At 39.3% G+C, this 16,609-nt stretch overlaps 1 protein-coding gene across 1 annotated transcript in view; it reads right to left on the bottom strand.

Annotated features, from left to right (window-relative positions):
• Positions 1-16,609, bottom strand: part of LOC111155886 (pleckstrin homology, MyTH4 and FERM domain containing H2) — a 113,906-nt gene that overhangs the window by 45,995 nt on the left and 51,302 nt on the right. The window contains exons 9-16 of the mRNA XM_022516342.1: positions 15,085-15,160; positions 13,816-13,910; positions 12,836-12,980; positions 10,042-10,178; positions 9,823-9,933; positions 9,571-9,657; positions 7,876-8,034; positions 714-794 (exon numbers count right to left, since the gene is read on the bottom strand). Coding sequence (XP_022372050.1) covers positions 714-794; positions 7,876-8,034; positions 9,571-9,657; positions 9,823-9,933; positions 10,042-10,178; positions 12,836-12,980; positions 13,816-13,910; positions 15,085-15,160 — 891 coding nt within the window. The remainder of the gene's footprint in view (positions 1-713; positions 795-7,875; positions 8,035-9,570; positions 9,658-9,822; positions 9,934-10,041; positions 10,179-12,835; positions 12,981-13,815; positions 13,911-15,084; positions 15,161-16,609) is intronic.

Genomic DNA, 16,609 nt, shown 5'->3' on the forward strand with positions numbered 1-16,609 from the left:
TGCCATCTGAAAACGGAACAGAGAAATAATAACGGACTGACATGACCCTACATGGTCACTGGAGCAAGAAGCCTGATCTCATTAACACAATAATCAGTCACAGACCATTCTGTGGAGCTGGCAACATTTTGTGCAAGTACTTTTGGCCCATGTTGGTTCAATTTTTAGTTTCAGGAATCCAAAAGTGATGCAGCATACCCATAGTGATAACTGGGCATACATTTCACCTTTGAAAGCTATCCCACCTTTTGCCTCTGAGAGTGAAGACAACTCAAGTTCTTTTTGGGAGGAGATTCATTTAAAAATGAATATAAGGATAGAAGATGGATAGATCAGTGGATAGATAAGTGGTATCAAGGGATTTGAGGGCCTGGGATAGGGCTGGATTCTTTCCCTCCCCAGATTTTCCTTTCCTATCTTGCTGTCCCCTTCCTTCAACCTTACCTAGTCTGTCAGAACCTGGGAAAATATGAGAAATTGACAGCTGGGAGTGGGGAAGACTTCTCTTTTAAGACCAAGATGCATTTCTTAAAAATTGCTAAGACTTCTAATTAAGAATCAAGACCTCTGTAGGTATGTGATTACCTCAGTAATAAATTTAATGCAAGACTGCAACCTTATCAAAAATTCTAAAGTTTTAGCTAGTAGTGGAAGCGTGAAAGAGAACACTTTGAGCTAAAACCAACATTAGCTTATTAAAAATACATACATACCTTATCTTCTTGACTACGAAAATAATATAATGTTTTTCCTATAAGTGTACACCAGACTCTCTTGGAGTAGCCGTGCTTTACCTGAAATCATATTTCAAAGAGTTACAAATGTAGCTCAGAACTTGGACACGTTGAAATATAGCATAGGCACTCTGCCAGAAACTCTGTATGTATCCAGTTTGTTCAAGGTTAAGTGATATTCCAACTAGACTGTGCAAATGTGGTTTAAGATTGACCTGTTCTAGCAGTACCAGGGCACGTCTGGCTTCGGTGTTCACCACTTAATGCTTAAAAAATGTTTGCTCTATGTCAAGGACTATGCCTAGGGCTGAGAATTCAGAGACAGATAAAACAAAATGCCTATTTTATAAGTAAGTGTATTTCATAGTTACCATATTTCCTAGGTTTTCAGTAACCTTGTGGCTCTCTTGGTTAACCCCCTAATAATGTTAGAAAGAGAAGATTAAAACCTTCAAAATCTAGTGCTTTCCCCTATGTTAAAGATTCACTCATTAAAAACATTTGGTGCCTTCTCTAGATGGATTCATACACAACAAGAAAATAATATTAATATAATAACTATATACTGAATATTGCCTATATGTCAGGAACTATGTTCAATGAGGGGGACAGAATTTGAATCTAGCTCTTGATTTTGAATGGTCAGAGATGGCTCTAGGGCCTGGGAAAAGGCTTATGAACAAGACACAGGCTCTTTAAACAAGGAGATCACAACCTTGCAAGGAAGACAATGAAACCAACAGTATGCTATATATCATCAATAAGACCACAAAACATGGGAAGCCTGGGTGGCTCAGTTGGTTAAGCAGCTGCCTTTGGCTTAGGTCATGATTCCAGGGTCCTGGGATCAAGTCCTGCATCAGGCTCCTTGTTCAGCCTTCCTCCCCCTCTGCCTGCTCTGCCTGCCATTGCCCCTGCTTGTGTGCTCTCTCAATCTGATAAATAAATAAATAAAATCTTTTAAAACAACACAAAATATTTACATTTATATCTGTTCCATGTGGAAGACATTTACTTAAAATTTTTACTGAATATTGTAGGTTTCTCATCATTTGGTGGCTTTATGAAGATCCTTACTGTAAGTTCCTCCCTGGCCCAGTCCTGCCTAGGTACCGGCATTGAAGATCTTTGCCGGAGAGTCCCAGTTACACTGTCAAGCCTAGAAAAACACCAAGAACTCCATTCTCGCCAGTGGACAAGATTTCCAATAAGCCCTAGTGCTCCAGATCTAGAATGTGGCATGCCTGGTTCCACCTGCCCTAGAGTCCTCCTTCCCTAGCAGCCCTGCCAAGCCTTGAAGCTAGCGCCTCTCCTGCAACAGAATGGGCTTCAATCTGGAGAGGTCTACCTTCTAGAAACCAAGACACTGGCCAGTAAAACTAAAGCCTGACATGCTGTTGTCACACTTGCCCATGGTGATAAGTATTAAGGAGAAAACTAATGCAGAAGAGAGGGAGGAAGTGCTTGGGGAGAGGGGAGGGGGTGTGTTTTACAGTTTAAAAGAAGGGGCTCAGGAAGGCTTCCCTGGTATCAAGTCAGGTCCTGAAGGAGGTAGATGAGCCATGCAGTCATCTGAGGGAAGAACACTCTGGACAAAACAGGTAAATGGGAAAGCCCGGGGATTGTGTGTCTGAGACTGAGCAGTGCGGGGATAGGAGAGGTCACTGGGGAAGGGACATGAGGGGCGAGGGTAGGAGGTATGTATGTTTTACAGGGCCCTTGGGATGACTTACATTGAAATGGCCTGTTCTGATAGTACACTGAGAAGAAGAAAAATAACTGCCACATCAGATTTTATGGGAGGCAAGTCACTGTAGTAGAAAAGGCCTGGGTTTTGAGGTCAAAGGAAACAACATTTAAATTCCAGTTCTGCCTCATGCTAGATGGAGGTCCTCAGGTGACTGACTTAACCTTTCAGCCTTTTTTTATTTCCCAAAAGGTTTTATTTATTTATTCATTCATTCATTTGACAGAGAGAGATCACAAGTAGGCAGAGAGGCAGGCAGAGAGAGAGAGGAGGAAGAAGGCTCCCTGCTGAGCAGAGAGCCCGATGCGGGGCTTGATCCCAGGACCCTGGGATCATGACCTGAGCCGAAGGCAGAGGCTCAACTCACTGAGCCACCCGGGCGCCCCAGCCTTTTTGTCCATAATGTGTAATTACTGTGTATCTTATTGGGCTGATGTGATGACTAAGAGAGAACATGTAAATAAAGGAAAATAGTAGTTACTCAATAAATGCTTCCTTCTTCACTATGAATAAGGAGAAATAAAACACATGTCATTTAAACCCACACATGCTGCCAGCCTTTGGGCTTTCTAAGCTGCAGTTTAAGCAAATACCACCATCTAAAGTCTGATGGATTTAAAATCCTGCTTGAGCAAAAACAAAAAATGTTTCATTTGGCAAGACTTGTTTCAGTTTAATTAAATTTAGAAACATATTTATAGACAAATATCCTGGAAGTTTTAAATAGTTTGTGTCACCCAGGTTTCTTTTCTCTCTCTCTCTCTCTCTCTTTCTTCTCTTCTTCTTTTTTTTTTTTTAAAGATTTTATTTATTTACCTGACAGACAGAGATCACAAGTAGGCAGAGAGGCAGGCAGAGAGAGAGGAGGAAGCAGGCTCCCTGCTGAGCAGAGAGCCCGATTCGGGGCTCGATCCCAGAACCTTGGGATCATGACCTGAGCTGAAGGCATAGGCTCAACCCACTGAGCCACCCAGGTGCCCCAGCTGATTGTATTTTGATCTGGCGGGGAAGCTATAGGCTTGAGAATTTGGGAGAGGAGAGATGACCGTGGGAGTTTCTACTTTGTATAATGACAGAGGCTAATCATTACGGTATGATATACTGTGTCTTCAGAGTTTCAGGCAGAACCCATAGGCAGGACCTTTGTACGGATCCAAGGTAAAAAACAATGTTTTTCAATTATTTCATGTGCCAAAGCCCTGGGATTTGAGATTGTCTTTAAATTTTTACAAGGATTCTTCTAGCCTAATTTGCTTTATTATGAATTTCCCAGAATAGGTCAGAGTTTTAAGAAATCTTGATATAATCAGATGTACGCATAAAGACAGTGCTTTTAAAACAACTTTACATGTGAATTGGCAAAGGTCTTTGTTAACTTGTAGTTCTTCAAAGGTACACATTGTTCTATTTTAAAGATAAATCATTTCAATAGTATGCTCTCTACAGCCAGATGCATTATACTCCAGTTTTGCTGAGAGGCTCTTCTGGATTTTGTTTAAAAGAAGAAGAAAGAGGGGCGCCTGGGTGGCTCAGTGGGTTAAAGCCTCTGCCTTGGCTCGGGTCACGATCCCACTTCACCTCTCTCCTGGCTTCTTCCGTTCATCTCACAAACTCAAGGTATGTCTTTGCCATCCTAAAAATGCTTCTCCTAATACCATGCTCCCTTCAGCTTCATTCCTTCTGACATGCTGGACTGCGCAGACAGCTCCTCAAAGTCGAATACGGCACTTACTCATCTCCCCTTCATCTTCCAACACACTGCAGTCTGCCTTTCTTGCTAAGCACTCCACACAGCATCTGATACTGCAGACCACTCCCTCCTGTCACCACTCTACTCCCTGGCCCTCATGACTTGCTTCCCAGGGTCTCTTCACATACTTCCTTTATGTGCTCTCAGCTTTTGTAAAACCCAGTGTTCCAGCAGCAGTCCATGGCTCGGCTGCAACACACATGTGCCTGGGAGACTTCTCTCACTGTCATGAATTCAACCACCAAATACATACTGAGGATTCCCCAAATCCTTCTCTCCAACCCAGCCCCCTCCTCTGATGTAGCCTGGTGTTGCCACTGCCTGCTGGACTTCTTAATCCTTAACTCAAATATCCTCAAAGTTCTAAAAATTGGCATGGTGCCAAATAGCCTTTGACTCATCCTAAAACTGCTCCTCCTCCCTGAGTTCTCTTTTCATTTATTATTTTTTATTTTTAAGTAGGCTCCACACCCAGCATGGGGCCCAACACAGGACTCAAGCATGACTGTGAGATCAAGATTTGAACTGAGATCAAGAGTCGGACACTTAACCCGAGTGACTGAGCCATGCAGGTGCCCCACCCTGAGCTCTCTTATCTTTCACCCAGCCAATCTTGTCTTTCCCATTTCTGGACCCTGAATTCAAAAAATCTAACCAAAGATTTTATGTCCTAACATTACCTATATTCACTCTCTCCTCTCTTTGCTTATGATCAGTTCAGAGTCTCATCCTTTTCCCAAGAACCACTTCTGCTATCTCTTCTTAGCACCCCCAGCTTGCCTCCGACACATCCGCCTTCCTCTCAGCAGAATGATCTGTTAATAATATGAACGTGTCCCTGCTCCTATTATCAGCCCGAAGGGTTTCACGCCACCTCCAGGGTGCGGAATAAAGTCCTTAACTAAACAAAAAAGCCGTCCATGATCAGGATGATCAGAACCCTCCAGCTTGTTCTCCAAAGGACTTGTCTTCAGTGGAGGTGGTGCTCTGTCTTTGAGATACTCTGTCTTTGTTCTCCCTGTCTCCCAGCTTGGGAAACCTTCCTTGCCCATTTCCATTTGGAAATCTCTCTGAAGACTCAGCATGAATGATTCTTCTCTCAGAAGTTGTTCCTGATCCCACAGGCTAAATTAGGTTTCGCTGTGACCTTACCATGTGTCTCGTAACTGTGCTTAGTACATGTCATTATAATATGCTATTTCCTTTTCTTTCCCAATAGGTCATGAGGTTCTCTGAGGGATGGGGCAGTGGCCTATTTATCCTGATGTCCTTCAGCCCATTGCCTGGCATGCGGTAACTGCTCAATAAATTTTTTTTTTTTAAAGATCTTAGTTATTTATTTGACAGACAGAGATCACAAGTAGGCAGACAGACAGGCAGAGAGAGAGGAGGAAGCAGGCTCCCCGCTGAGCAGAGAGCCCGATGCAGGGCTTGATCCCAGGACTCTGAGATCATGACCTGAGCCAAAGGCAGAGGCTTAACCCACTGAGCCACCCAGGCGCCCCTAAATTTTTGTTTTTTAAATAAATGACTTTTTATACAGAAAATGTTTTTCTTAAGTATTAAAATAAAAGTTGCAAGAGTGACTAATCCAGAATCAAAATTAGTCAAGTTCTTCATATCGGCCGACACATTTCTGTACTTAATAACAACGTGACAACTTGAAAAACACCTCCTCCCCTCCAAAGTATTCAAGTGCTGTTCTACAGTAGCTTAAATTGTAGCCTGAATGTGAGCTCAGAACAAATCGCTCAGAATAACTGAGGGAAGTTTTTCTCTTACAAGGCTCTGAGGGTGAAAATATGGGGGTGGACATGAAAAATGGTAGGAAGGAAACCTAATAAGTAGCCTGTCTATAAACCCAAGTGGTTTAGTCATCTGATAATCACATCTACTTATCTTCATTTAAAATGCAACTGCGGGGAATACAGAAATGTAATGTGCAGGAACTGACAGTGCCATGTGGACAAAGAAAAAACAGTCAAACAAACAGATTGTGGGAGACGTAACAAACCCTTAGCCACAGGATCATATTAAAGTCTAAGGGTTTAAAACACATGGTCCTTGAAATCAGAGGACAGCTAGTTATTATGAATTATAGTAAGAATATGATTTAAAGTAGCATTGTGTTCACTGGAAAATATATATTTGCATAATAGCAGGGAGTCTCTAAGTCACTGGTAACTGAAAAAACATTTTCCCGGTAATGTAACATTTTGGAAAAAACACAGTACAATTCTTTGTTGAATGTATTGGTGAAATTTTTCCCTTACTTTTGGTGGAGCCGGTCAATCTGTAAATATTACCGAGTAGCACCTATCTATGTTCCCATATTCATGCTAAGTATAAATTACACAGTGACATAGCTTATCTAAATCTAAATTTTTAACTTCTTACATAAACAAGGCACATGAATGATGAATGATTATTTAGAGGTTATTTTTGTGGGTGATAACTTAAGTGTGAATGTTTTATTATATTTTTCTTAAAGTGATCAATAGGACTTTTTAAATTTAAAAATAATATTTATCTTAGCATAAATCAATTCTTCCTCATTCTAAAAAAATGAGAAAACAGAATTAAACAAGAATGAAATCAGAGTTATATCTTGGCATATTTCATATTCAGACATTTTTCTATACATATATAATAAAATGGGATAATAATATAATACTGCTGTCTACTTTATCAACTAACAATGCATCATAACATATTTCTATAGCACTAAATATTCTTTTATTTAAAATGGCTGTATAGTAAATCATTGTCTGATTATATATACTTGTTTAAACTATCCCTTACTCTACATTTAAGTTGATGCCAATTTTTCTTCATTGTAAACTATGCCATGCAAGTAATCTTTCTGGGGCAATTGAAATGTTCTAAATGTTAATAGACTGATAGTAAATATCTGTCAAAACCCATCACACTCTATACTTAAGATCTGCATTTTATTTACTTATTTTTTTTTTTAAGTAAACTCCATGCCCAATGTGGAGCCCAACATTGGGCTTGAACTCACGACCCTGAGATCAAGACCCAAGCTGAAATCAAGAGTTGGACACCAAGCCAACTGAGCTACCCAATTGACCAGATTTTTTAAAATATCGCTTGTATTTTTTAGGTCTACCAACTCTACTTCTTTCCCATTGTGTCCTTTGTTCCTTTTCCCCCACTGATATTTATCCTTTACTTACTAACTAGGAAAAGCTTGTTTTTCACATGTTTCAAACACTTACCCAAGCTTTTCAACTATCTTTTAAAAATTCTGGTTAGGAAATTAAAAAAAAAAAAAGATTTTATTTATTTATTTGACAGACGGAGATCACAAGTAGGCAGAGAGGCAGGCAGAGAGATAGGAGGAAGCAGGTTCCCTGCTGAGCAGAGAGCCCAATGCAGGGCTCGATCCCAAGAGTCTGGGATCGTGACCCAAGCCCAAGGCAGAGGCTTCAACCCACTGAGCCAGGCAGGCGCCCCTGGTTAGGAAATTTTTGATGGTAAGAACATTTGGTATCCAAAATAAAACACCCTTCCCACCCAAGACAATATAAATACTTAACACACATATTCTCTGACACCCACTGATGATCATGGGGCTACCTCCCCAGTTGCCTCAGACACTGCTATGCACATAAAGGTCCTACCTTGGTGAGCAATCCCTTCACCGTTGGTTTGCCCTCAGGCTGCAAAAAAAGAGGGCTGGCAGCTTGTACTCGAAGAACATTCTGTAACACTTTAATCCATTCTTCCAATATATTGGGAGAATCTGCAGTCAGATAGTATGTGTGTTTTTCAGTGGTCAACTAAAATGGGATGAGAAAGAGATAGGAACGGAAACTCTGAAGATTTAGGATTATTAGCATTTCCCTGTATAGTCTAAAAACATCATTAATTACCATAGAAACAAACGTGCTATACCTTGAATCCTAGTTGCTAAATAAATGATTCCATACATAATTTAGAGTAGTTTCACCACTTTGTGAGAATTACAATAATTAACTTGGTGTTGAAATAATTTTTTTACTTCCATTTACTTTAAAAATTTTCAGAGTATTAAGCTTTTGAGTCATGGTTTTTTTATCTCATTTAATCATTACCATTTCTTTTTCTCCCTTAAATGTGCTACAGGTTCCTGGCTGTTGACGTGAGCAGCAGCATGACTGGAGGTTGTAATAAGGTATTTTTTAGCAAATAAAGAGTTATTTGTTATAGAAGTGAAGAAATCAATTATAAATAAAACAAGAAGTGTTTAGAAGAAGAGCAATTCTTATAACATATAAGATATTACGAACTCACAATTTTTCAGTCTTAAATTAACCACATTTCAAAATTTCCAAATATTTCAGAAGCTTGTAGTTGATTCTTTTTTTTTTTTAAAGATTTTATTTATTTATTTATTTTAGAGGTAGAGAGAGAAAAGGAGAGACAGAAAGAGAGAGTATACATGGAGGGGAGGGGCAAAGGGAGAAGAGAATCTTAAGTCGACTCCACGCTGAGCTTGGACCCTGATGTGGGGCTCAATCCCAGGACCCTGAGATCATGACCTGAGCCAAAACCAAGATTTGGCTGCTTAAACTGACTGTGCCACCCAGATTGTTATCTGCCATGCTTCAAGATGAAATTTTTCCCGATTCTCCCTTCTACATTTTTGGGCAGTTCTCAGGTTATTATCCCCAGAAAACACTGAAAATTAGCCTTATTCCACTCTCCAAAGGAGCAAGATAAGAATATAATATTTATTGAAGGTATTTCAGAAATAAAGTATCTGAATTTCAATCACATTTATCAAACTATCTCAAGAGTGTATGTTTTACATTTAGTAGGCTTCTAGCAAGACTGGCCTTATCGTGTGGGTTAATGGCCAGCAGCTATGTCTAGGGTGTGACCAATATTTTTCCCACTTAGGTGTTATAGCAGGTGAAGTTCATAGAAGAAATGCCATTTTCTGGTTCTATATCAAAATGCAAGCTCTCCTGAAGTTAGCAGACTATCAAACTAATAATATTGGGAATTCGTTTCTCATATAAACCTTCCCTAAAGTAGCTAGACAGTTTGATTGCTGAGAGTAGCTGCGAGATCAAGCATAGGGAAAGAAGCATGTAGGGATAAAGGGCAAAGGAAGTGCTGTGGACAGGTACTCAACATAAACCCAGCTGATGTTATATTTTTAACTGAGAAGCTCTAGGGTTTCACATGTTTTTTGAGGCACCACACTTAACAAAACGAATAAAGAAACACTGAATCATCCAATCTCCTCTCTGTTAGCTTGGATCATTAAGAACTGAGTTTTGCATGATACAAAAAAGAAAAAGTAAAAAAGAAAGGTAAAAAAAAAGTACCTGAACTGTTTGTTTGTTATCTCCTCTTAAAATACCACAGGATGCACTAAGTTCAATATGGCCCTGGGGTTTTCTAATTACATCACTCTGTAGGAAAGGAAGAAAACCAAAGGAAGAGTGATTGATTACCTGTAACAGTAGTAGTAAGAAATGCTTTGTATCATTAATTGCATTACAGGGAAGAAAATCAACCAGGAGTTTGATTTCTAGTTTGAGGAAGTCAGTTCTAAAAAGCAAGCGCTTCCCACTCACCGGAGATTTATAGTAAAGTAATTCACCACCTTTAAGAACAAACCACCTCCTCTTCCAAGTCTTGACTTTACCACTCATTTTTAATAAGTAGCCTGATTTTTCCAGTGGTTCCTAATTAAAAAGAAATTTTAAAAATTTAAGTTACCCTTTGGAGCCTCAAACTAACAAGATTCATTAATATTTTCTTTCTTTAAAAAAAAAAACTGGTTCAGTGTTTACGTTTTTCCCGTTATCACTGGATGATGAGCAGGTTTTAGGGAGCTTCTGCTCTGGCTGGGAGTATTCTGTGTCTGTGGAGTAAGCATCTGGGGGAATGGCATAATCACTTTCAGAAGCCACTGAAGACAGAGACACACCTAGATGAATAAAGAAATAAATTAAGTCAATATTTAATAATCAGGTGGCCCAAATGTTAGCTGTGAGTTCTCCTAAGGAATATAGCTATTCCAAAATCATAAGCCTTCCTAGACTAGATTTATTCTCATACCTTTGCCATAAAGAACTTTTAAAGCAGAAAACAGAACTAAAGGATTATGATGTAAACCTTCAAGGAAGTCACAGGAGCAGAACATGTTGGTATGATTACAAGCACAGCGAATTTTACATAAACTGTGTGACATATATACATATATAAGATATATGCAAGGATACTAATGTATCTTTTATTAAGGATTAAAAAAATGTGTGTTCACATATTTACATTGTATGTATTACATATATATAGGCAAACAAATGTTTGATTTCAACTTATCAATGTTTGTACAAACACATTTTATTTTTTAGAAAGATTTTATTTATTTATTTTGACAGAGAGAGAGCACAAGGGGCAAAGCAGGAGAGGGAGAAGCAGGCTTCCCACCAAGCAGGGAGCCTATGTGGGGCTCAATCCCAGGACCCCAGGATCACGACCTGAGCTCAAGGCAGATGCTTAACTGACTGACAACCAGGCACCCCTACAATTACATTTTAAACCACTTAGTTTTTGTAATCACTTTTTAAAAAATATTTTATTTATTTATTTGACAGATAGAGATCACAAGTAGGCAGAGAGGCAGGCAGAAAGAGAGAGAGGAGGAAGCAGGCTCCCTGCTGAGCAGAGAGCCTGATGTGGGGCTCGATCCCAGAACCCTGGGATCATGACCAGAGCCGAAGGCAGAACCTTTAACCCACTGAGCCACCCAGGTGCCCCGTAATCACTTTTAAAGTAATTCACATCCAAAAGAAGTATTAGTATCAGTATCAGCATCAGTAGTATTTTTCATATAAGTTGAATACTACCAGTTTATAAAAAATTTTTAAATCTTTTTGTAAAAGAAAAGCAATAAGACTTAAAGATATAAACAATCTATTTCATTTGCCAGCAGTTACAAAGTAAAATTCAAGGGAACATTTTCACAATAATTCACTTGCTTTTTTTTAGAAAATGACTTGCAGGTTGCAAGCCACATTTGCAGGGTCCCTACTATTAGAGAGTTTCAATATAATAAAATCAAGGACTTCCATCATTATTCATTGCAGTATCTGACAATTTTTTAAAGTGTTTATTAACATTTAAGGGACTTGTTAGGACATCACTATATCATTATTATTTATTTGACTAAGACAAGTAACAGTCATGACAATAATAATATCTTTATTTTTCATAGAACAATAGAAATTTATATTTATAAGGGACCTCAGAGATTATCTTGATTAATGCCTTCATTCTCTAAGGAGAATAAGATCCTGAGATTAAATCAAAACATTTGTTCAAAGTCAAACAGCCAGGCAGGAACGACGGTGGAGTGCAAATCTCAGGCGGCCAGCCCCAGGGCCAGTGTGCTAGGCACTCCCCTAGGTGCTAGGGACAGAGCAGACGACAAAACAGAAAAATTTCTGCCTTCATTGGACATAGATTCTAGTCAGAGACAGAATAGAGACAGACAAAAAATTGGCAGTAAGTGCTAGGAAAAGATATAGAGCAGACTAGAGGGAATTAAAAGTAGTTGGAGAAGAGCAAGGGATTGCAATTTGAATGGTATGCTCGGGGTGGATCTCACTGAGAAGACAGTGTTTGAGCGAAGCACTGTAGCAGGTGCCAGAGTTAGCCTGATAGTCATTTGGGGGGAAGAATACCAGATAGAGGAAACAATCAGTGTGAAGGTCCTGAAATCAAAGCATGCTGGCACATTCCAGGCACAGCAAGAGGGTCGGTGTGGCTTGAGCTGAGCAAGGAAGGAGAAAGGATATGAGATTGAAGACATAAGAGTCACGTAACACCTTATAACCGTTATGAGTCTTTGCAGTATTTTGAGCAATAGTGTGATGTAACCAAAAACCTGGCTTTTGGGGGTCAGGGGAGGAGTAAAGAGGCTGGTGGAAGCCCAAAATACTAAGCCTATCAAAGTTGAGCAGCTCCAGAAGTTGAGGGGTTGAGAATTACCTAGGAGTTCCATGGAACATGGTTTGAAAACCAACATAGCACACTGCATTAAAGGCTTTCATAGAATACAGGTGTCATTTAGTGTGATTATGTCTCTCTGTCACCTCTACCTATACCAAAACTTTCTTCAAAATCCACTAAAACTCTTAGACATGCCCAAAGTAAAGTTTTCGTTTCCATCCTAGTATCACATTAACCACCAAGTTTTTAGGTATATTTTCTGCCACTTAGCATAACAAATTGAGCAGAAATAAGTCCATCCCATAAATTATCCAAAATGCCACACACTAACTATAAAAGAGAAACCTTGTTTTGGCCAGTTATTGTACTCTATTCCCATAATAAATTGATTGCTCTCTTAGAGATAAGGTTAAAATAAAAAGATCATATGACTTGGGTGGAATCACAGAAAGAATTAAGAAGAGAATTAGGACTAAAATATAAGCATCTTAGTCCTGGCTAATTCTCTTCTCACTTCAGGTAAAAGCAAGTACTTCGATTGTTTTAAAAAGCCCTATTATGGAGATAAATTTCCTATTAAATATCCTGAATTACATGGAGTTGTCTCATATGCCTGAGACTTTCCCTCACCGCGTTTCATGGCTCTGGGGCTGCCTGGTCCACTCCGGTTGCGCGTGTCTGACTCTGAAGTCCGGGAGCTGGATCTGGAGCTATCTTCTTCCTCAGACCCAGAGGAGTCATCCAAGAATGGGCTGCTGCTTATTTGTGTTGCCTTCTAAAGAAAAGGACGACAGCCTAGATGTGTCCATCTCTAAAGTCACCTCTCTTTTTATTTTTATTTTTATTTATTTTTTCTTAAAGATTTTATTTATTTATTTGACAGACAGATCACAAGTAGGCAGAGAGGCAGGCAGAGAGAGAGAGAGGGAGAAGCAGGCTCCCGCTGAGCAGAGAGCCCGATTCAGGGCTTGATCTCAGGACCCCGGGATCATGACCTGAGCCGAAGGCAGAGGCTTTAACCCACTGAGCCACCCAGGCGCCCCCACCTCTCTTTTTAGATATGAAATGTTTTAGCAGAAGATATGGAATAAGATTTTTTTTTTTAATACAAGAATTTATTTTGGCATTATCGAAGTCATGTTGTTAAATCCCAAATTCTCATTAGCAAGGCATTTGTCAAATACAAAAAATTCCTGAAAACATAATGCTGTTAATACTTAACAATATTTATTTTAATTAAGTACTTCAAGCAAGGGAAGGGAACCCTGGCAGTGACAGAAAAATCTTTCCAAATTAGGAATCTTCGCTACATCATTAATAGTGATATTTCCTTTAAACAATTAACCACCAGGGCGGGGAGGGCTGTGGAAAAGCACATGGGGTATAATAAAAATGGGCCCAGACCTCTAAAACTCTGAGAAATGTAAATATCTTCTCTAGATCTTTCCATTTCTTCTCTTTTTATGATATATTAGTATGAACGTCTACAACTCCCTATAAAGGGAAAGTCAGAGTAAAATGTCAAGAATGGAATCTGGAGCTTGAATAAACAGCTTTCCCGATCCACCATGAAGAGAGCCACATGCTCAGCAGTATCAGTAATGACTTACCCCCTTCAAAGTTGTATACACTGGAGTTGTCATATTCTTGTATATCAGAGAGGTATAGAGTCCTGATGTGGTATAGGACAGCAGAGCAACAGAATCTGAAACACGAAACAAAGTGATTTAAAACAACAACAACAACAACACCTTCTCTCTAGCACTTAGGTCTATTTCTTACGGATGTGAGCTAGCAAAACTTCCAGTTAAAGAGAAATTGGATGAACACGCATGACTGTTCTACAGTCTGCTGTAAGAAAGATGCACTCTCGTCCATGGCTCATTATTGCCTCACATGTGCTACTTCCCCAACTAGACTGTACGTTCTTTGAGAGTAAGGATCATAGCTTTTATTTCTTTGGCAGGCATCTCCAGCTCGGCTGAACAGAAATAGCATAAGCACCTGCTAATTCAGCGACCACTATCCTATGAAGATATTCTCCGATTCCTCATAATCCTAATAGTGGTAAGGTGTTAAAACACCAGCATGTTTAAGACTTTATCAGGTGAACCTCATGCTGAAAGCTTAAAATATAATTTCCCCAATGGTAAGAACAGAAGATCACTTTGAAGAAATAGAACGTCAATGATTGTCTCTAAGATTTGGTTTAGTGTTGGATAGGGAGGGGGCTAGGGGAAGGAACCGCTGGAAAATTTCTCTTTTTATTCCAGATGCTGTTCACTGTTGTTTGGTTTTACTTCGTATAATGGGAATGCATCTGCTTCTTCAAAAATTTTTTTGAAGAAAGAAAGAAGGGATGTGTTTTAAACTCTGAAAAAAAGGACATAGAGACTGATATTTTTGCAGTTTTAAACAGCTGAAACTCCACAGCTTCTTTGCTTTATCCCTTTTAGGTAAAAACAAAAAGAGTTGAACATAGATGGTTGTGCCCCTATATTGGGTAACAGTGAATTTCAACTTTTAATGTAAATTGGCACCTTAGAAATCATTTTCTAAAAGTTTTGCATAATTCTATCTACTCCAATGAGCTTAGACGTTTAGGAAGTTGTTGGCTAGTGAAATGGCAATACAACATCACTTAGTTTTGAAACAAATTTTACTGTAGTAAGAAACATAACATAAAATTTATCACCTTAACCATTTCTAAGTGGGCAGTTAAGTTAGTGTTAATTATATGCACACTGTTATGAATCAGGTCTCCAGAACTCTTTTATCTTGCAAACCTGAAACTCTATACCCAATCCTCTCCCCACCTCCACCCAGCCCTCAGTCACCAGTATTCCACTTTCTGTTTCTACGCATGCAAAATCACTTACTTTTATTAACATTCTCCATATTGAAGGCCTCAGACATTCGAATACCTGATTTGGCTACAGCATAAATTCTGCTCTCCTAATGTGAAAGAGAGATTTAAACTGGATGTTTAAAGCAAAGAAATTATTACTTTCAATACACATGTTCTTCATTTAATATACACCAGAGCAGAGCATTATTATAAAACTATCATCAGTGCCAACTCAAATATGCCACCGTGGACAGCACTGCAGACATTTTCCATCCATTAGTCATTCCATTATTTATCTTTGTTCCCTAGTTTTTGCTTGGTATTTTACGTTCTTTTGAAGAGATAGGAGAAAAGTAAGAGAAAACTTACAATCACTGACTGCTCATAAACACCACCTTTAGTATCCTACCATTCTAGACAGGATTAAAGAGGAAAAAAAAAAGCATAAGACCTTGAATGGCTGTAATATGAGGTTAGAAACCATTCACAATCATTGACTACACACAAATAATGCCTTTAATATCCTACTCTTCTAGAATATGGTGAAAGAAAGGAGAAAAATCTGGAAGTCCGAAATCACAGAGTAGCATTAAGTGCTATCATCTCCTTATTTCAATGTACATTTCAGTGAAGTAGAAGGAAAAACGGAGGCCAAATAAAAAATGAATTTGAGAATGGCAATGGAATTTATAATATTTTCTTACTTCTTTTCTCTTCTTTGAAAGAAATCTCTGAAATGGGTACTGGAAAGGTTATTAGCCCTGCCCTCTGTAAGAAAAGGGATTCCAGGTAGTTCTTAACACATAATCATGTCCTCAATTCTCTACTGCATCTAACCTGGACGTGGTCGCCTGGATAGGGCATAGCAGGTGGCTAAGGCAGTCCTCTTCAGGACTGTGCCAGCCAGTGGCCTGCTAGGTCACGGGCACGGGATCTTCGCTGTCTGAGACATTTTCATTTGAAGAGCAGCTGAGTGAATGAATCAGATGCGGTTTCTTTGCAAACAGGGTTGTGAGATACGCACACAGAGACGAACAGCAGAGCCAGTGGAACAGAAAGGTATGTAAACACAGGAGTAAGCGCTGAAAGCAGGACGGAGTGGAGGAGAGGAGTTAGCAGTAGTGAGACAAGCAGAGTCACTGCAGACAGGAGAGGTCAGGCTAAGCCACGGGTCCAGGGACACTGGGGGTCACCTGTTCTAAGGAGCTGACAATAGAGGTGCTGCTGAATCCTCACTTTTTCCCACTCTGGTGACTATTGTATTTTGAAAGATATTCCAACTCTGTAAGGATGGGCTATGCCTTCAAATAACCACTTAAAAAGCCTTAAAATGAACCCTCATAAATTGAGGTAACTGGAATACATCTCTTTTCCTTGAAACCTGAAAATACCTAACAAATACCGAAATAAAACCTCAAACTTGGCCAGCCTGCTAGTAGGCTTTTGAAAAGCAATACTACTTTTTCAGGATTGAATAGATTCAGAAGACAAATTGAAGAGAGAAAGGCAAAAGAGTAGGAAAATAGTTTGCCAAATAAAACGAACTTAAAAAACCT

The sequence above is a fragment of the Enhydra lutris genome, unplaced genomic scaffold (assembly GCF_002288905.1).
Source record: "Enhydra lutris kenyoni isolate GAN:26980312 unplaced genomic scaffold, ASM228890v2 scaffoldscaffold44, whole genome shotgun sequence".
Classification (NCBI taxonomy): Eukaryota; Metazoa; Chordata; class Mammalia; order Carnivora; family Mustelidae; genus Enhydra; species Enhydra lutris.